At 42.0% G+C, this 25,517-nt stretch overlaps 1 protein-coding gene across 1 annotated transcript in view; it reads right to left on the bottom strand.

The window, feature by feature from the left end:
• The window catches only part of TENM2 (teneurin transmembrane protein 2), a 618,318-nt gene that overhangs the window by 166,700 nt on the left and 426,101 nt on the right, over positions 1 to 25,517 (bottom strand). Inside the window, exons 10-12 of the mRNA XM_015407305.1 lie at positions 23,018 to 23,212; positions 4,747 to 4,947; positions 3,283 to 3,468 (exon numbers count right to left, since the gene is read on the bottom strand). Coding sequence (XP_015262791.1) covers positions 3,283 to 3,468; positions 4,747 to 4,947; positions 23,018 to 23,212 — 582 coding nt within the window. The remainder of the gene's footprint in view (positions 1 to 3,282; positions 3,469 to 4,746; positions 4,948 to 23,017; positions 23,213 to 25,517) is intronic.

Genomic DNA, 25,517 nt, shown 5'->3' with positions numbered 1-25,517 from the left:
ATTTAAATAAGGCAGCCATTTATCAGTGTGGCTAAATGGGAAGATAAATGGTGTACACACATTTTCAAATGGTGCATAACATTTTGCATTAGCACTTCTTTAATTATACATATTCACTCAACTTCTTAAGATTGCAACACTAAGACTAGATACCTTCCAGGCCTATCACCTTGTGTGGTTGACAGGTTTCCTTGCTAAGTGACATTTTGTTCAATTTAATACAATGCTGCTTTTGTGGTCTGAGGGCACATACTGTTTTTACCTTTGCTTATATGGTATTAGTGATGTACATGAAGCTTTAAGAAATCACAAAAGCAAAAGCCAGTAGCTGTCCAAAGAGATTACCACCTAGACATGGCAGGGGGAGGAGAAAAGACACAGCAGAATGGGATTGCTAGCTCTGGTTTGAAAAATTCCTGGAGATCCAGGGGTGGAGCCTGGAGAGGGTGGAGTTTGGGGAAGAGCCCACCCTCCAAAGCAGCCATTTTCTCTGGGGGAGCTATCTATGTAGTCTGGAGATCACTTGTAATTCCAGGAGATTTCCAGACCTCACATGGATGTTGGCAAGTCTACAACAGAGGGGCAGAGAGAATGAGACAAGGGAAATGCAGTCACACATACTTAGGCTTGGGGGTAAACACTTTTAAAGGCAAGCCTTTCGAATGATTTACATCTTATTTCACAACTTTTCCTGTTTCCATTGCTATAATTATCTAGTAGTAGTTAGTATACTTTCCCTAATGTTTTATCTGAATCTGCCTCCTGTAGTTTAAAACCAGTGCTTTATTTCTTGTGATTCAGATGGAAGGATTGTTTTCCCACTCACTTTTCTTAGGACTTCCCCATTCACACAAATCTTATTTAATCTGAAGTAAAGCAGTTTTCTTTCTGATATGTTTTTCTTTTTAGAGCTGTTAACCTTTGCATCTCTCATTTTCATGTTCTCTGGCTTACATTGTCTTTCTTGCACTGTGATGCTCGGATCCTAATACAGTACTCCAGATATGATCTTACCAGGGATGCTCTGTCACCAAGCTGCCCACATGTTATGATGAGTGCAGCTGAACATTAGACACATTGTTCTTTTATAGTTGAAGAAATCATACAGATTCACAATTGTGCAAAGGAGCTGATTACTTTATTTATTGTTTTCTCATGATTTCCCATCCACCTGGCACTGCCACCACCCCTCTCTATCAGCAGGTCATCATATTTTAAGAAGATAAATTTCACATTGAGTGATTTACAGAGGTGTCTCTGTCCATTACAGCTGCCTACAGCTGATGCTTGTAGGCAGTTAAAGTATCCAGATCATGTTCTTGCAATGGTTTGCCATAGCTGTAGCCTCCCTAAAACCACTTCTGGACCCAAAGGAAAAAAATATCAACTTACAAACCAGGTTATCTGCCTTTCCCAAATCTTTTCACCCTTTCCTCACCCCTGTATGAAACACTGTGCTAGACTATACTCATAACCCTTCATACATTGCTAGAATTTATATACCTGTCCAGAAAGGGGGTGCTTTTCCTTATAATTTATAATTGGAAAGGGTAACCAATCGATATACAGTAATACTTACCACAAATCTTATCCGAACAACATTAATCCATCTTTTTGTGTGCACAGTAACAGCAAACTAAGACAATCCAGATACAGAAAAACACATGAAAACGTTTCTAAAGATAAACACATTAAGACAATTATCGGAAGAAGGTAAACCTTTTTGGAATAGCAGGTTAATCAAGATACAAGGCGCATATAAACTCTTTGAATTCACCTACAGAAATATAAATGTACCAGATGAGAAAAATGGCACAGAAGTGGCAGAAAGCCAACAGTACAATCCAATGTTCATTGACAGAAATGGGCTTACTGTGGTAACTTTACAGAGGCTTGCTGTGCAAGAAACCCAGCCTGCTAGTTCTTGGGAATACTGATTACAATGTTTGTAAGTAATACTGAAATATGTTGCATACTTCGGGATTACTTTCAACATATATGCAACATATATGCAGGGCACAGAATTCATTTCAAAGGCTGTCTCTTTTTCCAATTTGTGGTTGTTTTCCAAAAGGTTTAGCTACCCAAAGAAACTGTAAAAGAAACTTAACGAAAACCTGACAGACACATCCATAGGACTTTGGTTTAAAACAAAACACAGTTCACTGGTGAAAGGGCTGTCCATTTAGAGTCTCCAGTTGCAACAGTATATCTGATCTTGTAATGCATCTTTTTACATCCCATCCCCTACCAAATACAATTTTTTAGAAATCATAGTATTTTGGGGAGTACTTTTAGGACACTTTAAAAAGAACTGGGTAATTAAGGGAATGACATAGGGAAAGTAGAGAAAGCAGAGAAACACATTGATTTTAAATTGCATATTCTGAGGGATACTCAGGCTCTACACTGGGCCTTTTCTTCCAGATTTTCAAAAACATATCTACTCAGTAAGACATGTACTATTTTCATCCACCACAGAGGTAAACTGTGAGCTTCTGTCTGAGTTTTCTGTGTACAACCTACATTTTGCAGAGATAAATTAAGTAACTTAGGTTTAAAATTCGAAAACAGTCAAAAACATTTGAAGCAATATATGTTTGTTATTATTTTCTAAGCTGACATATCACAGTGGAGATGCAATTGTGTTCGTCACGGTACTCTGTGTGGTGCCAAAGCTGTACTGAGCAGCATGCTGTTAGGAAAGGGTATGCCAGCATGGGGCAGCATTGGCTTGGCCCTCCCATGCTGTGTCAGTCTATAGGCAAACACCATGACCACTGTCACACCACAACATGTGAAAATGCTAGGGAGCTATTTCTGTAACAACAGGAGGGAGATTCCCCCTCAACTTGACCCCAGCTCTTGATGGGTATTGTGGAAATGTGTTTTGAATGGAATACGTAATAGGAGGGAAGCACCAGAACAGGAAGTGAACTGAAAAAAAAAGGACATTCACTAAAAGAAGTCTTATGTCTACTTAAATTTAGTTTAGAAACTCATCTTGCAGTTGAAGACAAAGTGGAATCATGTCTTTCAGGGAGGAGAGATGAATACATAGTGGGCCATTTGGCATATTATTTAAACCTTCAGTGAAAGATTTAACTCAGTACTCAGTTTAAACAATATTTGCCTGCTCTGGTTTCCGAGGCAAGAATAATTAGTGGAAGCAACAGTGTCCATAAAGGGACAGCCCATCACCACACACAATAGTAACTATGTTTCTACAAGTTATGAAAATAAAGCAATATGTGCCTGTTTCGGTGGCTGTCGTTTGCCTACCAATGGTGCAGTGCTCCCCATTCCAGCCCTCTCGACATTCACATTTCCCATCTTTACAGGTTCCATGCTCTGTGCAGCGGGGATGGCAAACACGTTGGTCACAAGCTACCCCTGTCCAGCCTTCTTCACAGCGACATGCTCCGCCAATGCAGACACCATGGGTGCCACAGTCTACAGAGCACACTTCTGGGGGGAAAAAATCCAGAAAGTTGGTTATTGCCTCATGACCATTAACAGTCTCCTAGATTCATGGATGATTAATGGCTTTGCACTATCCCAGCAGCTGTCAGACATGAACAGTGCCATCCTGAGCAGAGTGACACTCTTTTAAGCCCAGTGACTTCAATGGACATAGAAGGGCATAACTTTGCTTAGGATACCCTTTGCTGGTATGTTGAGAGTCCTGATGAGAGAAATTATTGCAAAATGTGATGAATACTTCTCTGTAAAGATATGTCACTCAAGATTCATCCAGTTCTCTTTTTTAAAAAAAACAATTCATTAGGATATATTAGAAAAACACAAAATCCATCCATAAATCAAATCTTATGCAGTTATATATTCTTACCACCTCCCTTTCCCCCCCCCTTCTTGGCTTCCCACAGTGCTCCAACCTCCAGCCCAATTCTTAAATTTTCTTCAAACCTCTCTTTTAGCTTATTTACACCAACAGGTAACTTATCCTTCAATTGTTATTCTTATACATTATCTATTTTCTGCTATGTTTCAGTTTTCAATAATTCTCAAAGCAAAGTAAATTGTCCTTTACATCCCAATATTTCTCCAAGTAGTCTTTAAAGTCTAGATTCATTCAGTTCTCAGAGGATAACAACTACTTTGAATCACTGGCATTCTGGGAATGGTCTGAACTGGCAACACTAAATGTAAGGCAACATCATTATTATCAAGTAGGCATAACTCCAAACACAACCTGTAGCTACCAGACACACCGGAAGAGCAAGCGTTTTTGTTTTTAGTCCGATATCAATATACCTTAGCTAAACTCTCATTCACAAGTCTTGGGTTTGGGTGGGGGGTGGGGGGGAGAGAACAAACATGCTTCAACCTAGAGTGTAATTACTAAGGTTCATATGGATCTGGAAGAAAAAAAAACTGAAAATGTTCATGTAAGTTTGAAAACTGACATCAATATACAAAGACTCAAAATGACAAAACTGCATTATTCTAATCAAACATTATATAAGAATGAAAGGAAATGTTATTTTTACCTTGGTTTTCACAGCTGTTGAAAGAAGCAGAGTCTGGACATTTCAGGCCAGGTTAAAATCAGTATGAGAATTTGAATATAGGATGCTGAGATGTGTTGTATTATACAACAAATGCAGCACTCAGCGTACCAGTCAGGTTACTGGTGTATATAACTTGAGTGAGCCATGGACCTTTCCATATCCAGAAACAGGAAGGCTAAAAGAAATATGACCATTGAAATGTTATTTTTCTTACCAACAGAGCAGTCAGGACCCATCCAGTTGGGATCACAGCTACAGAGACCAGTGTCAGAAAGGTATGTGCCATGTCCACTGCACTGGTCTGGACACTGGGCACGTGGGAGCTCACAGTTTAAACCTCCCCAGCCGGGGCTGCAGAGACACTCTCCATTAACACAGACACCATGGTTGGAGCAGGAGGGATCCAGGCAATCAACTACAAAAGATATAACAAAGACAACAAAACAAACACTCTTTGAAAAAGGTCAGTGCACAGAATGCACAGTGTGGATTGACACCACTTGATGGATCTGTGCTCAGCATGTTTGCCTTCTTGCAATGAAGTACAGCCAGCTCATGCAGTTGTTCTTTAGGCTATCTGTTCTGGGAGTTGGAAAATATAAAAAGGTCACTCTGCTCAGAAAAATGGGTCCATGCTTGTAATAGCTGAAAACAAAGAGGTAGGGCCAATCCACCAATATATTCCAAATACTGGAACCCTGAAACAGTTTTTATTCTGTTCTTGTTCTATGGATGTTGCAGTGGTACAGACTTACACACTTCATTTCTATAAGTCACAGCTATCAAGTAGCTGATCATTTGTATTTTACGGGGTTTCAAAATAATCAAAGTACTAATTCAGGTCCTATCACACAAGCTTTGCCTTGATACAAAGCAGGGAGGAGGTTACATCACTCTCCCTCTCTGCTACTTGACTGAACAAACTTGAGCTTAGTTGCCACAGGATTAAAAACATTTTTTTATGGAACCCTGATACACGACAATTGCGTTTGCCCCAAAAAGACGGTTGCAATATGAATAGGAATCCTGTGTGCCACATATTTAAAGGAAGGGAAGGGATGAGGGGAAAAATACTTGGAAGCTCAAACATGAACTCCAAGCATCTTGTCTGATTTAGCCCTTATAGCTACCCTTCTGGAATGATTTTGGCCTATGTCAGCTCTCCAGATTCCAGTGCAGTGAATATTTGTTGTGTGTGTATATGTGGTGGGAGTTGTATTGGTAATAGAATGAATATTATTCAGCAATCACAATTCAGTGCAACTGAACTGAGCTGTCGAGGAAAACATTAAAGTTCTCTTGACCAAGATATGCAGGAGTAGAAAATTCATTTATCTAATTAATTTGTACCCAACCTTGCTCCCAAAAGGGACCCAAAGCAGCTTACATCATTCTCCTCTCCTCCATTTTATCGTCACAACAGTCCTGTGAGGTAGGTTAGGCTGAGATTGTGTGAGTGGCCCAAGTGAGCTTCTGTGGCACAAGTGGGGAGTTGAACCCAAGTTGCCCAGATACTAGTCCACTACTTTGTGCCACACTGGTGAAGTGGTACATGTGCTTCCCTGTTGGGGGAAGTTTTCACAATTTCTGTGCATGTACATTCTCCATAAAATAAAAAACCCTAAAAGGCAAAATGAGGCCCCAAAGGAACACAGTGATTCATAAGATGGCCCATACATAACTTTGGGCAGAAGACAAAAGCACCCACAATATATATGCACACATGAATGATTTCAAATGGATCCTAACAATATATACTTAAACAAAAGGTATCAACAGTTCTAAGTTCTATATAAAAACATGAGAATATATAAACAGGTCAGGAGAAGAATGTTGTATCTAAGCAAATATATTTTGTAATGTGGGAATAGCAGTCCCTTTTTTGTCACCATATTTTTCCTGTTCTGCCCTCCTCAGCAGTTTTCTTCTCACAAAAGGGTACACACAAGCTCAGCTTGCCATGACCCTTTCAGTGTACATGGTCTACAACTTTGCTAAGCTGCCCTCAAACACTTTCTTTCTGCTAATATCCAGTGGCAGAATTGGAATGAAAAACTCTATGTGACTGTTGAGTAATGTAACTGTGTAGCTCCTGTCTGCATTTTCAAGCACTCTCATAGCCCAGGTGTTGATGCTGAGTAGGCAGAGCTTTATTGGTGCCTAGTTGGTTTGTTTTGTTGATGGCTCTGAATTGCTCTGTTCACAAAGAGCCTTTCACTATGAAACTGAAGATCAAGATTATGTCCTAGGTAAAATGAATTCATGAATAGTTTGTATTAATTTGCAGTTCAATGCCTAAAAAATGATTGGCATTCATTCCTCAGCCTGTGCATGCTGCCAAATCAGTAATGAAAACAAGTTTTCTCTAATCTTTAGAAATCCTTCACAATTAAGAGACAAAATTCACTGAGCCCTGTATTGTCTGAAATATCTGCTCTTTCATATATTAGCATTTAACGTAAGCAGATGGAATAATGTGATCTATCAACACCACTGTGAGTTTAAATCCGATTACAGTGCTATGAAAACAGAAAGCTATAATTTTCTAGAACCGTACATTAGAAACTTAGGAGTTTTCATAAATGATGCTAAGAAATTGTTTTAGTCTACAATGTATTTTTTGTGAACGTTGTTACAGAAGGTTAGAAGGTTTGAGCTGAATATTCCAGCCAATGTATGCTTTATATTCAAATTTCACACTTGGAAAAGACGAGTCTAGTACAATAGTGAAAATGACCTTATCCTGTGATTCAGAAGTGAAGACATGCATAATATACAAACATACACATGCAACACTTTTCAAGATTTACATGACAACATTCCTAAGTAACATTCAAGCCAGTTTTTGCACTCCTTTGAATTAAATTACAGTGCAGAGGTCTGACACATAAGCTCATTGAAGAGAAATTTGGGGGGGAAAGGTTTCACTAAATCTGAAAGAATTTGAGAAAAGAAATGGCTTGTTGGGTCTGTGAGGTAGCTGAAGAAAAATCTCAGAAAAATGTGGATGTGTATTCAAAGCTTGACATGTATGCCTATCATTTTGGCTTGTGTTCCAAGAGACTACAAGAGTGTTTTCCTTCTCTTGAGGCAGATTTTTAATACTTAAAAATAGTTAACACCACCTTTTTTTTTTTTAAATCCCAACCAAGGTATTTTCAAGTTTTCAGTATCACTCATTCTCTAAACAGTGGGCTCAGGGCAACCACGATCCTGGCTTGAACAGTTAGTACGAGAACGCAGAACGAAGTGCACTGGCAGACCATGCAGGCTTGGACAAACAACACCACCCAAATCCAAGTATCACCACTCCCACTTTGCTGTTTTAGAGCAAGCAAAAACTGGTCTATTCTCTAAGACCACCATCAGCTGATATGGATGTAGGCTAGGCTGGGGTATGAGGCTAACCTGGGACTAATCCCTGTCAATTAAGCAGGGGGATAGTTACAGAGAATGAATATAGCAGGGGTGGCCAAACTTGCTTAACATAAGAGCCACATAAAAGAAATGTCAGATGTTTGAGAGCCGCGAGACATGACCAAATATTACACACACATTTTTATTGAAAAATATGCAAATTTGCTTTTTATTAACATTAAATGAGACTTCCAAAAATAAAACAAAAGGCATAAAAAGAGATATTGATAATGATATTTATATGTCCAATAGATGCAAATATGATTTTTATTAACATTAAATGAGACTGCCAAAAATAAAAACAAAAGGGGTAAAAACAGATATTAATAATGATATTTATTTGTCAAATGATATTTATTTGTTTACTAATGATATTTATTTGTCTAAGAGAAACAGAGAGGCGTAAAGAAAGAATGAAAGTGGAGAGAGAGAGAGTGATGAAGAAAGCAAATAGATGGGGAGGGAGGGGGAAGAAGGATGGAAGGAAGACAGAAAGAGAAAGGTGGAAAGAATGAAAGGATTGGAAAGAAAGAGAAACAGAAACAGAAACAAAGAAAGCAAATAGATGGGGAAGGGGGAGAAATAAAGGGGAAAAGAGAGAAAGAGAGAGGTGGAAAGAAAGCAAATAAAGGGGGAGGGAGGGAAGGAGGGAGAGGTGGAAAGAAAGCAACTTGAACTTTAAATGTGTTCTCCAACTCTCCCCCATGACCCCACGCCAGCAGGCTTGGCTTGGAGAAGGGATTTAAAGAGACAAATGCCTTCTCTGAGCCAAACCAGCTGGTTGATGTGGCAGGGCTTTGAGAACACATTTAACTTTAGATGGGGAGGGAGTGGAGAAAGAGAGAGAGAGAAAGTGGAAAGAAAGCAAATAGATGGGGGGAGGGAGGGAGAGGTGGAAAGAAAATAACTTTAAAGGTGTCCTCCAAGCCCCACCCCTATGCCAGCTGGCTTGGCGAAGGGATTTAAAGAGACAAATGCCTTCTCCAAGCCAGCCAGTGGGGGGGATGGCTTTGAGAATGCATTTAAAGTTGCTGTCTTTCTCTTCTCCCCTCCACCTCAAGCCTACCCAAGGAGGGGAACAGTGGCTGGGGAAGGGAAGACCAATGAGGGAGGCATGCCTCTCCTTCACTTCCCCGGCTGCCCTGCCGGGAGCTGTGCAATATGTGTGAAAGAGCTGCATGTGGCTCCTGAGCTACAGTTTGGCCACCCCTGAAACAGAGAGACTTGGCCTAAACTTTAGGCCATTCAGGTTTGGGATTTCCCAAGCTTTGTCAGAAATTACTGAAGAAAAATGTTCTGTGAAACTCTTCAAAGTTTTGGTGAAATGAATGTAAACTGCATTCTACTTATGCAATATATCAGTGTTCCTGTACAAGATCTATCATGACTGGTTTAATGCATATATCTCTTAGCTACTAATAATCCTATTTCATTCTATCTGCCCACAAACTGATTTTTAGAATCATTTATTCAACTGGCTCACCTACTACAGAAATAAAACAAATGGATCTATAAATCCTGACCCTTTTCCTTCCATCTTTCTCCCCTTCACCTGACTTCCAGGACGGAGCCCTCAAAGATAATTGCTAATGGCTTTGTAATTTCTTCAGCTAATTCCCTCAGTACCCAAAAGTATACTTCATCAGACCATGTTGATTTAAATTTATTAAAATATGATTTGTTCATTTCCTGCCATGACCTGTATTTCTTCCCTTCCTTGGTTATCTTCATTTTATTAATTTATCTCATCAGTCAAAACTAAATCATAGTAGGCATTGAAAATTATGATTTTCTGCATCTCGGTAGTTTGACTTTAATACACACAGAGATGTGGACTCATAATTTCTTTTGTTCTTACTTTTAAAAGTTGTGACTGCACACACTTGTGCTTTTCCTTTATAGAGTGAGACATTTCATTTTGTTATGATCTAAAGAACACAACAGAGAAGTCATCACAGTTATAAAGTACAGAGGCTGATGCATTGCAGAGTGATTACAGCTCATACTTTATTAGCTACATTCAAATCTTGAGATGTTTTAGCAGGCTCGCAGGCCAGCTTATATTCTCAAATCACACCACACCCACACCCATGATAGAATATTTACAGTGCACCCCTAGACCCATAGGTCCCTTCTAGGATCCTAGTCTCCCGATAGGTGTGCGCTAGGATCCATTCTAGCTATTGTCTTTGGAGACAAAGGTTGGACCCTTCGCCTGACCACATGTTGACCCGACCGTGTGTACAGACTTCCCTGGGTACACAACACCCCTCCCCCCTTGGTCCAGATGGCCCGAACATACATAGTCCTTTAAGTATGTGGGCCTTTTATGCTCCCTTGTGGAGCGGCGGACGACCGGGGCCAGAGCAGGGCTCCCTGGCACTGTTCCCATTGGCTCCGGGGGCAGGATTGTAGCTGTGGGTATTGCAGCTGGGGCTGTCGAGCTGCTGGGCTCTGAGTAGCTCATCGGTTCGGGGTTGCCTCCATCCTCTCCCCTGGGAATCATGCTGGCCACTGGGAGTGGAGGGTCTGTTGCTTCCGGTTCCCCAGGGTAGATGTCGTCCTTGTCTGGGTCATCTGAGACCAGAGGCAGGATGCGGCGGCGGAGTTGATCTATGTGTTGTCTCCATAGCTGTCTGTCCTCGCAGGCAACTTCATATGACAGTGGGCCACTCACCCGAACCATTCTCACTGGAACCCAGGTGGGATCCTGGCTGTAATTATGGGTGTAGACCGGGTCTTCAGGAAAGAAACCCCTCGGGGGCCCCTGGTCTTCTGGGCGAGTGCTGTGGTCTGGTTGGAGGCGGTCCAAACGGGTCATCAGACGGCCCATGAGAAGTTCAGCTGGGCTGCGGCTGGTGGTAGAGTGAGGGGTGGTGTGCTGGCTGAACAGGAAAGCTGCCAGCTTGTAGTCCCAGTCACCCCGGTCCATGCGGTGCAGCACCTCTTTAGTTGTTCTGACCATGCGTTCCGCCTGGCCATTTGTTGTGGGGTGGAAGGGTGTGGAGCAGATGTGCCTAATTCCATAGTACTCCACAAATTCCAGAAACTCAGAGGAAGTAAAGGCAGTAACATTGTCAATGACTAGTGAGCTGAAAATCCTCCACATCGCTCTGATGGCGGACCAGGATGAGGTCGAGGGAACAGGCGTGACCTCCAGCCATTTCGTGTAGGAATCGACCAGAATGAAAAAGATATGGCCCTGGAAGGGTCCAGCGAAGTCCAGGTGGAGTCTTGCCCACGGCTTGTGGGACGACTCCCAAGGTCGCACCGGGGCTTTTGGGGGCTTGGGCCATGACTCCTGGCACTTCTGACACCGCTTAACAGTATCCTCTATATCGCCGTCTAGCCCTGGCCACCATACATAGCTCCGGGCCAGGGCTTTCATCCTCACTATCCCAGAGTGTTGTTCATGCAAAGCGGTGAGTATGCGGCCTTGCAGAGGTGGTGGTATCACCACCTGACTTCCCCACAGCAAATACCCTTTGTGGGAAGTCAGCTCATCCCAGCGGCTGGTGAACCCAAAGAACTCGGGACCCATCTGACCCGCAGGCCACCCCCTCCCCACCCAGTCGAGGACCTAGGAGAGAATGCAATCCTGGGCCGAGTGGTGCGCCACCTCCCCCACTTGGACCGGGTGATCGGGCAGGTCTTCCAGCAAGGTGATGTGGTGGGCTGGCATGGGGTCAGGGTCGGAGGATGGCAGCGGGAGATGGCTAATGGCATTTGCATGCCCCATTGCTTTACCAGGGCGGTGGACCAGTGCATATTGGTACCCTGCAAAGACCAGCGGAGCACCCTGGGTGACAAGATCTGGGGGCTTTGGCGGTCCGGAGCGAGCAAACCCAGCTGGGGCTTGTGGTCCGTGACTATAGTGAACACCTGGCCATACATGAAATTGTGAAAGTTTTTCACGCCAGCAACAATTGCAAGGGCCTCCTTATTGATCTATGCGTAGTTGCACTCTGCAGCCGACAGCGTGCGAGAATAGTAAGCTACAGGAACCTTGTAGCCGTCGGCCAGCCAGTGCCCCAGGACTGCCCCCACCCTGTAGGGAGATGCGTCGCACACCAAAACCACGGGTAGAGCCTCGTTGAAGTGGGCGAGGACGGCGTTAGAGACCAACAGGTCTTTTACCACCCGGAAGGTGTCATTGTGAGCAGGACCCCAGACCCAAGGAGCCTGCAAGTTCCAGGGAAACTGGGGGCCCGGAGTAGCGGCCTCCCAGAAATTCCCCGCAGACCACGTTAAAGTTCTGTGGTTGTACAGAGTGGACCTCATCTTCATCTGAGTTGTCGGACGCAGCAGCAGGTGACACGTGTTGTGATAAAGATGGCAGACGGCCCCGGTGTGAGCCCTTGTACATGGTGGCCATCTGGAGGGCTCCATCTATCGTGAGGTCAGCGGTGCCTACTAGTTTGCAGTGGAGCTTCGCATCCTGCAGACCCCAGACGAATTGTGTCAGGATGTTCTCTTCCACCTTCGTGAACCCACAATCCATCGCGTGTTGACGGAGGTCGGCCATGAAAGTGGTGGCTGTCTCACTGGGCTTTTGGAGGCGCACCTGGAAGTCCATGCACTAGGCCATTGTTGTGGGCTTTGGTGCATAGCACATTGTTAAGGCTGCGATAATCTCATCATAGGTGTTCTCCAGGAGCGTCTTGGGCGCCAGGAGGCTTTTGGTGAGACGAATGGTGGCCACCCCACACGTGCTGAGGAGTAGCTCCCGTTTCTTGCCAGCAGCGGTGACTTCGTAGTAGGTGAAGCAGGTGAGCTGGTCTACCCACGATTCCTAGAACTCGGGGTGTGTGGGGTCAAAGACCTCGAGGTGGCCCGGAGCGACAGCCATGACTCTTGAGTGAAGCGGGGAGTGGTGTTCAGGGAAGCGGGGCGCATTGCAGTGCTGCTCAGGAGTGATGCGGGGCATGGCGGCTTCCACTGGATTGATGCTTGGTGCTGTGCTGGATGAAGAGTCCGGTTCGCTCATCAGGATCCCATCATCGTCTCCAGTATAAAGTACTGAGGCTGATGCATTGCAGAGTGATTACAGCTCTTACTTTATTAGTTACATTCAATTCTTGAGATGTTTTAGCTGGCTCGCAGGCCGGCTTATATTTCCAAATCACACCACACCCACACCCGTGATAGGGTATTTACAGTGCACCCCTAGACCCATAGGTCTCTTCTAGGATTCTAGCCTCCTGATAGGTGTGTGCTAGGATCCGTTCTAGCTATTATCTTTGGAGACGAAGCTCGGGCCCTTCACCTGACCACGTGTTGACCGGACCGCGTATGCAGTCATTGTCCTTTAGCAGTTTGTTGCAGAAATTAAGCACTTACAGTGCATCCCTAAGCAGAATCACACCCTTCTTAGTCCACTGAAGCCGGTGGTCTTAAAAGGGTGTCAATATACTTAGGACTGCATTGTTAGTCAACAGAAACAGTCTTCCCAAAAACCCAGTTGCAGTAAGATGCAATCCAATGAAGAGTTATTACAGTTGAAATCAATGAGTCTGGAGCAGAGTAACTCTAACCAGGATTGTACTGTTAATACAGAAAGGCCCACTGCTCAAGATCAGGGACCCAAGCAGGGAGTCTGAGCCAGTGTTCCCTCTAAGCTGAGTTAGTGTGAGCTAGCTCACAGTTTTTTAGCCTCCAGCTCACACGTTTTTGTCTTCGCTCAGGAAGGATGGCTCCAGAGCACACTAATTGATGCAGTAGCCAAATTGCTCACTCACAACTTTAATGCCAGTAGCTCACAAAGTATAATTTTTGCTCACAAAACTCCACAGCTTAGAGGGAACATTGGTCTGAGCCCCAGAAAACGTAACCATTCCAAGACTCTTCATTGTCCAGTTAACCTGTGTCTGAAATGGCAGAAGGAAGTCTGTCCAGCACTATCAGAATGCAGCACTGCCAACCAGATCTCTCTCCTTTGAAGAACTCTGCAACAAGAACACTGGAGTAGTAGAAGAAGAGGAGTTGGTTTTATACCCCACCCTTCACTACCCAAAGGAATCTTGGAGTGGCTTACAATTGCCTTCCCTTCCTCTCTCCACAACAGACACCCTGTAAGGTAGGTGGGGCTGACAGAGCTCCAAGAGAGCTGTAACTGACCCAAGGTCACCCAGCTGGCTTCATGTGGAGGAGTGAGGGATCAAGCTTGGCTCTCCAGATTAGAGTCCACTGCTCTTAACCACTGCACCATGTGGGTGTGTATGTAAAGTGCCATATGTAAAATGCCATCAAATTGCAGCTCACTTATGGCAACCCTGTATGGTTTTAAGGCAGAAGATGCTCAGAGGTGGTTTGCCATTGCCTGCCTCTGTATAGTATCCCTGGATTTCCTTGGTGGTCTCCCATCCAATACTAACGGGGCTGACCTGGATTAGCTTCTGAGAGCTGATAAGATTGGGCTAGACTGGGCCATCAGAGCTGGTAGAAGAAACTGTATCAGTCCTTAGAGAGTTGGCCAGGTCTTAAACTTTGGTGGACCCAGGGCTCTTTTTGTAGAAAAAGCCCAGCAGGAACTCATTAGCATAATAGGCCATACCCAACAGCAGGAACCCATTAGCATATTAGGCCACACCCCTGACAGCACAGCTCATTAGCATATTAGGCCGCACCCCCATGTTACCAGAAGTGTGGTTATCGAGCCACACCCACCTTTTGCTTCTTATTCTGTTTACCTTGTTTGTTGTCAAAACCCAGGACTTTTTTGCAGCAGGAACTCCTTTGCATGTTAGGCCACACACCCTAATGTAGCCAATCCTAATGAGTTTCTGCTGTTGGGTGTGGCCTATTATGCTAATGAGTTCTTGCTGGGTGTGGCCAACTTGGGAACCAGCCGGAACGCCATTCCTGTGCGTTCCTGCCCAAAAATAGCCCTGGGTGGACCTAAACAGCCTATTTTCTAGTCTAGGTTTTACAGAACCTGTTTCTAGGATTGTGCCATATGCTATTTTACTATTGCTTCCAAGTGAGCACAAAACCTTATTTAATTTCTTTCAGGCCAACTAAATATTCTAGACAGGCCAGTAGCTCCGGTACTAGAACAAAAAATGCACTGTATGGTTTTCTTCATTGCAAAAAATGTTAAACACACACACACATATATTTTCTCTCTTCTAGCTAGAATTACATTTGGAGTAAAGAATTCCTAAGGTTCTGAACAAGCTACCAAAAACATCTTTCTCTCAGTCTGCCTCAGTCTAAAGTTAGCTGAATAAAGTATTCCTGAATTCTGACCTATGTTAACATCTGGAAATACACCAGAAATTTCTTTAAATGGAAATAATAATAGAAGCAATATAGAAGGAATGAAAAACACATCAGTCTTCCACTTTTCCACTGCACTGAATCATGGTATGAAAGGAGAAGGGAAACATTCAAGATTTATTACTGGAGAACAAGCCTATGACATGAGACAGAAAAAGCCACACACTTATTCATTAACATAGATTAACCCATGGTAAACCTTTCTGGCAAATGTTCTAGGCATTTCAGCTGTATACCTCTATTTCATAGTGGAATAATATTGCTCAAAGTGTTTACTTTAGCTTACAGCTACACATGGTAAAAATTAATGGGAGCCCAATGCCTAACTCTGAGAACTGATTTGCATGAATATTCAAGTCTGTTGGCAGAAACACTTTTCAGCCAGGCAGTACTAACTTCCAGGGGTTAACAGTCTTTAACAAGATGGCCAGGTGAACGCTGAATTCACTGAAATTGATTTTCAGTAAGCACTGCAAAAGGATTTTTTTAAACACTTTCATTAAAGTGTGAAAAGGCAATCTAGGCTAAATGCATCATGTTGTCTTGCTACAGGATAATACTGCTGGAAGTCAGTGGTGGTTGCCAGAGGGTTCAAATGGTCGTGAGAATTGGCCACAACACTTTTTTTTCCTTGGGCTCTTTGATGAGGTTGTACAATGCTATTTCGAAAAGTTTTGTGCGAAGTGCCTATGTTGTGCTTAAGCAGTGTATCTCAACAGTAAGCCATATGGGAATCCACCAACCCCTTAGAGCTCAGATCACTAGAACTCATTTAGTAACAGAGTCTCCATAGATTTGACTAAAAGGAGAGTGGATGTAATTTATTCTCCTATGGACCAAAAAAGAGGTCAAGGAGTTTTCTGAACAATATGGTCCTTTTGCCCCTCTAGTACTAAGAATAATATGTATAAAGTTAAATGCCATTGAAAAATGACTTGATCAAGAACCTGACAAGAAAAACACTGCTAACCAAACCTAATTTGTTAATTTTACTCCCTTTCCACTCTAAACCACACTGAATGAGGCTTGACTACTAAGCTATTTCATTTTGTGTGTGCAAATGTAATAGAGCAACAGTGTTTATGCAGCAAAATCTGTAGATCACAAATATCGATTTCAGTGCCATGGCCATTTCAGGTAAATTGTTTGAACGATATGACTATGATGAATATCTGAAATAAAAAGCTAGCAGGGAAAAAATGCTGACCTACAGTATCCTTATTCCATTTCCTAGTGGGAAAGCAGGGTATGAATCAACCTGAACCATTCTGTTTAGAAGCACAAATCAATACAGAAGATTTTTACCCTTTAATAAAAATGCAGGTATGTTTATGTGTTTCACTATTGTGTTAATCCTTTAAATATAATGGAATGAGATTTTAAGACTAATGAGGGATCAACTGGTAATTCCTTTTATACAATGAAGCACTGCCCACAATAGTTATAGAAGCAAAATGTTTTGAAATAAAAATGCCCTTGTTAGGGAATTTTGTTCTGTCAAATGGTGCATGCCAATAGTTATTTTAACCTTTGTTGTCATGCTCTTCACCTTCCATATTTCTAGCTTCTTTCTTTCTTTCTAAAATCCATTTACCTTTCAAATTCCTTATCCTTTCATGCTTTTGATTAAATCATTTATGGTGTTTTTCTGCGCACACACATTTCTTAGAGGTCAGATTACAGTGGTCGCACATAGCCTCTAATAAGAAGGGGACTTCATTAATGTCAAATGAACTGTACAGCCGACTACACTGAGCAGCCCACAACTTGAGATACTGATGCACTAAATTCTGATAACAACAACAACAAGGTGTTTAGAAGATAGTAAAAGTCATTGACTCCAATGCCATACTGACTTGTAAAACATTGGTAACGTGGGAAGAAGAAAGGGAGCTTTGACTCTCGAAAGTTTATATCCCCCAAATCTTGCTGGTCTCTAAGATGCTCCTGGACTCAAATCTAGCTCTTCTACTGCAGACCAACATGACTACCCTCTGAAACTACCTTGATGGGATCAACATGTATAGCTACTTAAATGGCTAGGATATGTACTGCCAATAATTGTGTGCAGGCTATAAATATCAAGAAGCTATATGGCATTAATATAGGCTACATTTGATTTTCAAAGGGAAAAGTGGCAAATTTTATAAAATGGAAGTCCAGTGGCTCCTTAAAAACTAACATTCATTCATTTCTGTAAGTGTTTCAAGAGCCAAGAGGAAAGGCAGGGTATAAATAAATAAAGTCAAATAGGTAAGCATTGGTGCTATCAAATACAAAAAGCTGTATCTTACATTCCAAAAGGTAAGCATTGTTCACTGTCTGTTTACATGCACATTCCAAAAGTGTAATGCCGGTAGACATTTCATGCAATGATGTGGCCACTATCAGCCTCTCTCACACACAGAGATACACATTACATAATCCACTATGTCACAGTAATAACCAGGGCTCTAGTCGGGGGGGAGCTCTCAGGTACGGAGCTCCGGAAGAGAACCTCTAGGGGGCGGGGCGGTCACGTGGTGAAGCCCCGCCCCCTTCTTTACCCCGCCCTCTGCTTCGATCCTCATTCCGTTTGGGAATGAGGATGAAGCAGGAGGGTAAGTAGCCGGGCCTTCTGACACACTTCCGGTGATGTCAGGGGGTGTGGCCTTCTGTCACTTCCGGTGATGTCAGGGGGCGTGGCATATGCAAATAAGTTATGCTAATGAGTTATGCTAATGAGCTCCGGCAGCTCTTTTTCTACAACAAGACCCCTGGTAATAACTATTGACTTTAGTGAGCGTTAAACCAAAATAGCCCTTTTCGTCATCATCCATAGCAGAATGGGACTGCTGGTTATACTCCATAACTTTTAGATATCTGCTAAAACAGGTCTCTACTTCACAGGCAGACCTTGATGATGGTTCAGACACATCAGCTGGTGCCAGCTGTGGCTACTAGAGTCCTAACTGGGGACTTACCACAATGACTATAAAAGCCCATTGCTTTGCTATCTGATCTCTTCCAGGCCCAGTTTAAGGTACTAACCTTTAAATCCCTAAACAATTTGGATCCAAAGTGCCTGAAAGTCTTCATCCACTCATATGTACCTGCCGAATCACTGGAAATGCTGGATAGGGTCTCTGTGCAGGAAACTGGCAGGGATCACAGGAGGGTAGGGTTGCCAACTCTGGGTTGGGACATACCTGGAGATTTTAGGAGTGGAGCCCGAGGAGCATGGGTTTGAGGAAGAAAGGGACATCAGTGGGGTATAATGCCACAGATTCGATCCTCTCAAAGCAGCCAGTTTCTCCAGGTGAACTGATCTCTGTCACCTGGAGGTAAGTTGTAATAGCAGCAGATCTCCAGCCACTTCCTAGAGATTCCAGCCACAAATGGACCATAGTGACTCAACCAAGGTTGCACCCCACCAATGTTCACTGTGAAAAATTGATTCAAGTCCAATTACTGTCCACAAATTTGCTTCTTCTTCTTTTAGTCCCTCCCATTTATTTGTTTAGCTCTTTCCTTAACTTCCTGTATTACCCTTTTAGGATAGCCCCTGTTTCTAAAAAAGTTTGCCAAATTATCTGCTTCTATGGTGTAATCCTGCTCCAAACAAGAATTTATTTTAATCCTAATAAATTGACTGTAGGGTGTACTTAGGATGAAAAAAATAAAAATGTAGATCGAAATTAATTTTTAGAACTTTTTAAAAAACAGGGGTTATCCTAAAAGGGTAATACAGGTAGCTACAAAGTGTAGCTACAAAGTGTCTCCTGTTGGATTCTTCAAAGGTGGAAAATGTGTTGCCTGTGATATGGTGATGGAAGGGCATGTTTTTTAACATCCTCAGCTTAATGTAACATGGAACATAGACCAATTTAATAACTGTAATTCCTCTGGTCTAATATATGTAGCTGGTTGCCCATGTCAAAAACTATATGTGGAGTCAACAATAAGAAGCATCAAGTTGAGAATGATGGAACATAAAAATTGAATTAAAAACAAAATTTGGGAAGCTCCAATGACGGTCCACTATAATGAAGCTGGGCACAGTCCTGATGAAATAAGATTTTCTGTATTTATATAATACAGATTTCAACCACATACATACAACAGATTGGATATGACTAAGAATTGCTACGCAAGGAAGCCTATTTTATTTTTAAATTTCAAACAATGTCACCTAAAGGATTAAATTTAGCTCTTGATTTATCTTCATTTATTTAGCTATCTGTATAATTTTATAATTGGTAGTAGGGCTGCCAAGTCTCGTTGAATCGCGGTGGGGGATCGTCATTCTTTACAGGAGCTCTGCCACGGGGGACAGCAACAGGTGTTGCACCGCCAATGCCAGGATGTGATGCTATGCGTCGCTCTGGCAACGGGGCTGTTTGGAGTCCCGTTGACAGAGCGACGCGCAGCGTCATATCCTGGCGACGGCGGTGCAACGCCTGTTGCCGTCCCCCGCGGCAGAGCTCCTGTAAAGAATGACAATCCCCCACCGCGATTCAACGAGACTTGGCAGCCCTACTACCAATTATAAAATAGCTAAATAAATGAAGATAAATCAAGAGATAAATTTAATCCTTTAGGTGACATTGTTTGAAATTTAAAAATAAAATAGGCTTCCTTGCGTAGCAATTCTTTAGTCATATCCAATCTGTTGTATGTATGTGGTTGAAATCTGTATTATATAAATACAGAAAATCTTATTTCATCAGGACTGTGCCCAGCTTCATTATAGTGGACCGTCATTGGAGCTTCCCAAATTTTGTTTTTAATTCAATTTTTATGTTCCATCATTCTCAACTTGATGCTTCTTATTGTTGACTCCACATATAGTTTTTGACATGGGCAACCAGCTACATATATTAGACCAGAGGAATTACAGTTATTAAATTGGTCTATGTTCCATGTTACATTAAGCTGAGGATGTTAAAAAACATGCCCTTCCATCACCATATCACAGGCAACACATTTTCCACCTTTGAAGAATCCAACAGGAGACACTTTGTAGCTACACTTTGTAGCTACCTGTATTACCCTTTTAGGATAACCCCTGTTTTTTAAAAAGTTCTAAAAATTAATTTCGATCTACATTTTTATTTTTTTCATCCTAAGTACACCCTACAGTCAATTTATTAGGATTAAAATAAATTCCCTGGCCCCACTGGTGGACCTCCTGATGGCACTGGTATTTCTGGCCACTGTGTGATACAGAGTGTTGGACTGGATGGGCCTTTGGCCTGATCCAACATTGGCATCTCTTATGTTCTTATGTTCTTAATAGGGCAGCTGCAGAGAAAGTGAGTAATGAGAGCCAGCAGATGCTGAGAAAATACAAGATTAATTCTAAGTAGGAGATGTAGAGCATGGGGTAAGAATGTAAAAACCTTGATTACTCACACTTGAAAAAGAACAAATGAATAAGAATTGTAACTATATTGTAATTTATTTGTAAAACAGCTCCAAGTATAAAGCGACCTGTCGAAGCATTGAGGGAAACAGATTGTTTACCTGGGAAATCTGTAGTTGCATGACAATTGTTGGAAGCAGCAGCAGCAGCAGCACTGCATGACGTAAAATAAAGAAACAAAAAGAAGAAGCAAATTCGTGGACTGTAATTGGACTTCAATCAATTTTTCACAGTGAACATTGGTGGGGTACTTCCTAAAGGTTGGCAAACCTACAGGAGGGCCTTTTAAGCAGTAGCCCCCATGTTTCATAATGTGGTAGGACTCACATCTCTTCAGATCTTCTGGAATGGACGAAATATGATTTTATTCTGAAAACTTTTGAATTACCTTTTATAATGAAGTTTTATGGTTGCTGCTTCCTTGTTTTACATTGATAAGCATTTTTATGCTGTTGTTGAATCTGTTGTTTCAGGGTTAGATTGATTTTGAATTTTAATATACTTCTCTGTATTTTATAGATTTTTCAAGTGTAATCCACTATGGATGCCCCAAGTGGGTGGAATGCAGTTATAGAAATTAAATAAAGTAAATAATTAATGGACTGACCATTATCGAAGAGTGGAACTTCCTGTATTTTTTTCTTCCAAGTCTTCTCTTTCAGGCAAGGCTAGTTCTAGCTTAATTGACTTTAATGAGTGCTGTTAATATCTCTTAACCTGTTGACAGCTACAAACTCATCTGCACATCTTTATTGTTCACTGATGTGGTGGTGGAAAGTGCTGTCAAGTTGCAGCTGATTTATAATGGCCCTGTAGGGTTTTCAAGGCAAGAGACTTTAGAAGTCATTCACCATTGCTTGTCTCTGTTTAGCACCTCTGGACTTCCTTGTTGTTCTCCCATCCAGTGCTAACGAGGACTGACCATGCTTAGCTTCTGTTATCTGATGAGATTGGGTCAGCCTGGGTCACTGGTATAGCAACTGAGAGAACTACACATGTTGAGAACATGAAGTCAAAATAACCTGTATTAGCCAAAACAGGCTTTACTTTGCCTCCTGGTTTAGCTGGGAGAAAATGGCAAAACTAAGGTGTATGCTGGTTTGGCCTACATACTGCCACACCAGTTTCAATTTAGGTTAGTCAAAGAGAGAAGGTATACTAGCAATTATCTTCACACAGGACTTTGAGGAGGGACTGTAAATAATTATATATCTACTTTACATAGAATAGCTGTAAAAAATCAGAGAAAGTCAGAGGTTATGTTGTAAATGTCTTATTCCTACTTTTTGCAATAAGAGAGAACTACCATGCTTACTCTCCACTTACCTTCACATTACATCTACAGATATGAGCAGACAATACACTTTGGATATGTAGGTCGAAGCATGACATTTCATGACATTGAAGAGAGGGACCACACTCTTTGCTCTGTATCAGACAGTACTGTTAGATGTATTATTTATGTGAGAGTTAAATTAATAAGCAGTAGCAGAAGTGCATAGGGCACTGGATGCCCATGGTTTAAGTCTTCTGCAAAGAAGCAGTCATCTTGCCTGCTTTTACTGTACCACCATCTCCTCCATAATACTAAGGTACATTTCTTAAGTGAAAAAATAGTACTTAAAGAGAGCTATCCAATTTATGGCATGCCATATTTCATTCAAAGAAGCCATATACAAAAATCAGAAAAATATGTCTTTGCTGGCCATATTTGGTCATATTTGATTCTGTTAGTTAAAACTTCCCCCCCTCCTTCCCCACCACATTTCCTCTTACAGAAAACTGTAGCTACTTAAATGTTCAATACAAAGTGCTTTTTAGAATTCATTAAATTGCCGTCCTTTCTGTCTACCATCTACTTTCCTTTAATTCAACGTGATTGCATATAACAAGAATAATTTACTCTACATGGGGCCACTAAGTGACATGGATACCTGTAGTCTTTCAAATCTGGCTCCTCTTTTTCTGAATTAATTATGACTGAAATGTTTGCTTTTATGGGCTTCCAATTAATGCCATTTTGTATACCATCTTTTTTATTTGTTTTGTTCTACATTTTGCCCTTTAAAAATGTTTGATAAGTATAATCCATACTCCAAAAGAAAGAAAAGATGGATCTGGACTCCTCAACAAAAGAATCACTCAGATTTACCTGTAGCATATTATTCTGCAATGACAGAATTATTAGGACCTTAAGTACATGGCAGAAAAAAAGCATAAATAAAAGTTTCAGCAACCAAAGCATAAGAGGCTTTGAATTCCTGAGCTTCTTGTCCAATACTATTATAGTTGTTTATACCACAGCATTATAGAGTCTTTCCTTTTGTGCTCTTGCCCCCTTTATTCACTACAGGCCACAAAATATAGTTTGTATTGTAGCATTTACCTTCCTCACAGTTTTCGCCTTTGTAGCCAACAGTGCAGACACAGTTCCCTTCAATGCAAGAACCATGGCCCCCGCATGATGGATCAATACACTGGCTGATGGGTACATCACACTCTGGCCCTTTCCAGCCACTGTAGCACAAACAGGCCCCTTTGGTGTATTGTCCATTGCCACTGCATAGAACTGGGCAAGCAGCTGGAAAAATGAATGAAAAGAAGAAAGATAACAGCATGTTATGTGTATACCCACATACAAGCTGAGTACAAATGTACTAAGGCTCTACTGGTAAGCTGCTGACTTCAAATACCGATTTAATAGAAAATGTAAGTCAAGCTGTTCTGATTTACTTTTTAGAACCTATATGATTGTGAGAGATGCAAAAAAAAAAAGTAATAACTTTCATCAAACCACCTTCACTTTGGTGAAAAGACATTCTGACTCTGGAATCTAAATTGCATTTTCTTTCAACTATGAATGTAACCCTCCCCCTCCCATAGGATCACTTATATACTTAGCACATTTTATAACCTGGAATCCATTAAACCAACAAACCTCTATATCAAACTGCCGTGATGGTGGATATTACCAAACCGGATATTACCAAACACACCATTATAACTACCGACCTTAGAAAAATTATTTTGAGTTAATGTTCAATGTAACATTATTTAGTATGACCATTTTTTGAAATGGTAGTAAAATCTAAAGGACTGGACTCTATTTCACAGTGACCAAATCTTCTTATCTGAAATAAATCAAAAGCTGTATATGTAATTGTTAAGTATAATTATCCTTTGTATTATTTTCATGTATGTGTTCACACGAGTTGGTATACAATATTCATAGTACCTTGCGCATTTTGTACAAAGCAAACGTAAACATATCAATAATAATTCTTATATGGAAATTTGTTTATTACATTTGTATCATTCGTTTCTTTTACCCTGCTACTCAGGGCAGCATACGTTGGGCTCTTGAGAATTTTCCAAACAGGCACTCATTAGACTTAAGACTGGTCTGAAAGTCAGCGGATCCAATTGTGAATGAAGAAGAGGAATTGTACACATTGATATGACACTGTCTTGTTTATGAGATGAAAGACAATATGAGGGATTCTCTCAGGAATATCAGGGAAGATTATGAGAAGTGCATGCAGTCCCACATTATCCAGAGTGGTATGGTGTACTGAGTGACCATGTGCGCATGTTAAGGTAGCAGTGAAAACAGGACTCAGTTATGCCTTATTGTGATCCCTCTGTGTGTGAGCACTGTATCAACATTAAGACTAGATGAAGCCCTATACTTTCCTAATGATCCTCAGAAGAAACTTTTTAAATTCCTGTGTCAGTGTTGGGACTCATGAGTCTTTGTTGGAGGATGAAGATGCCATGATGGTTGATCTGATGGAGGTTGTACTCCTGAAAGACCCTGAGGTTCTTGAACATTCTGACTCTCAGAAGCTATCTGGGGATGCCCAGTCAGCTGTGGCTGCTGGGTGAGAAGCCCAGGTGACCCATGAGCAGAAGCCAGGCTCAGAGACTGGGAGGAACCAACTGAGGAGACTCGCCTATTGCCAGGGATCCCATGGTCACCCCAGAACCCCAGGAGTGGAGACGTTGTAAAGCCTGGGTGGCTGCTAAGCTCAGATGGTAGTTCTCTGGCCATGAGGCATTAGAGGAGCAAGATTCACCTTAAGGCTTCACAGGATACTGCACAGATCCTACTGTAAGTCCCCACAGACTTCAGGTCACCACTACAGCTGCAGGAACTAACTCCTACAAATAGCCGCAGTTCAGCTCTGGTTGTCATGGGATCAACAGGGGAGTGGTGGTACAGTGGGTATATTCCACTGTCTTAACATCTGAACTGTGTTAGTTCGAGCCCCATGCTGGTGTGAGCAGCCAGCCTGTTGTCCCCAGCTCATCGTCCACCAGCGATTCGAAAGCTTCGGCGAGTAGATAAAATGGGAACCACTCCTTAGAGAGGGTGGGCACACCAATCTCCCTTGTGGGAGGGTGTTAGCTGACTGTCAGGACTTCTTGGTCAAGGTCGGAAAAAGGCGAAAGAACTTCTCAGCTACAAAAATCCCTGCAGTGGATGTCTCCGGCCAGGCGGTGGCAGTGTGGTGATGTGACATACGGGTCCTGAAGCCTGGTCGACAAGCAGCCATTCGGAAAATGACTGAGCCAAGCCAGAAGACGTTTACACCGTGCAGTGACAGCGTGTGCAATTAAAAATGAATATATGTTGTCCTCCCTATCCCCTTTGAACATTGTTAGTCCCCTGTCTAATGTGTAACTGTACATCGCTTTGAGCCCACTGGGGAAAGCGACTAATAAATTGAAATTATCATAATCAATCAATCAATCATCATCATCATCATCAGTTCTGGTAGTGCTTGCTATTCCTACCTGCCTGCTTAACTGTAGTCATATATAGCCTGTGCATGTTTGTGAGTAAAAAGGATGAAAAGGCTTCCGAATAATAAAAAGTCATGTCA

The sequence above is a fragment of the Gekko japonicus genome, unplaced genomic scaffold (assembly GCF_001447785.1).
Source record: "Gekko japonicus isolate JY-2015 unplaced genomic scaffold, Gekko_japonicus_V1.1 scaffold189, whole genome shotgun sequence".
Taxonomy (NCBI): Eukaryota; Metazoa; Chordata; class Lepidosauria; order Squamata; family Gekkonidae; genus Gekko; species Gekko japonicus.
The sequence above is the reverse complement of the archived record's forward strand: the minus strand, read 5'-3'. Positions and strand labels throughout refer to the sequence as shown.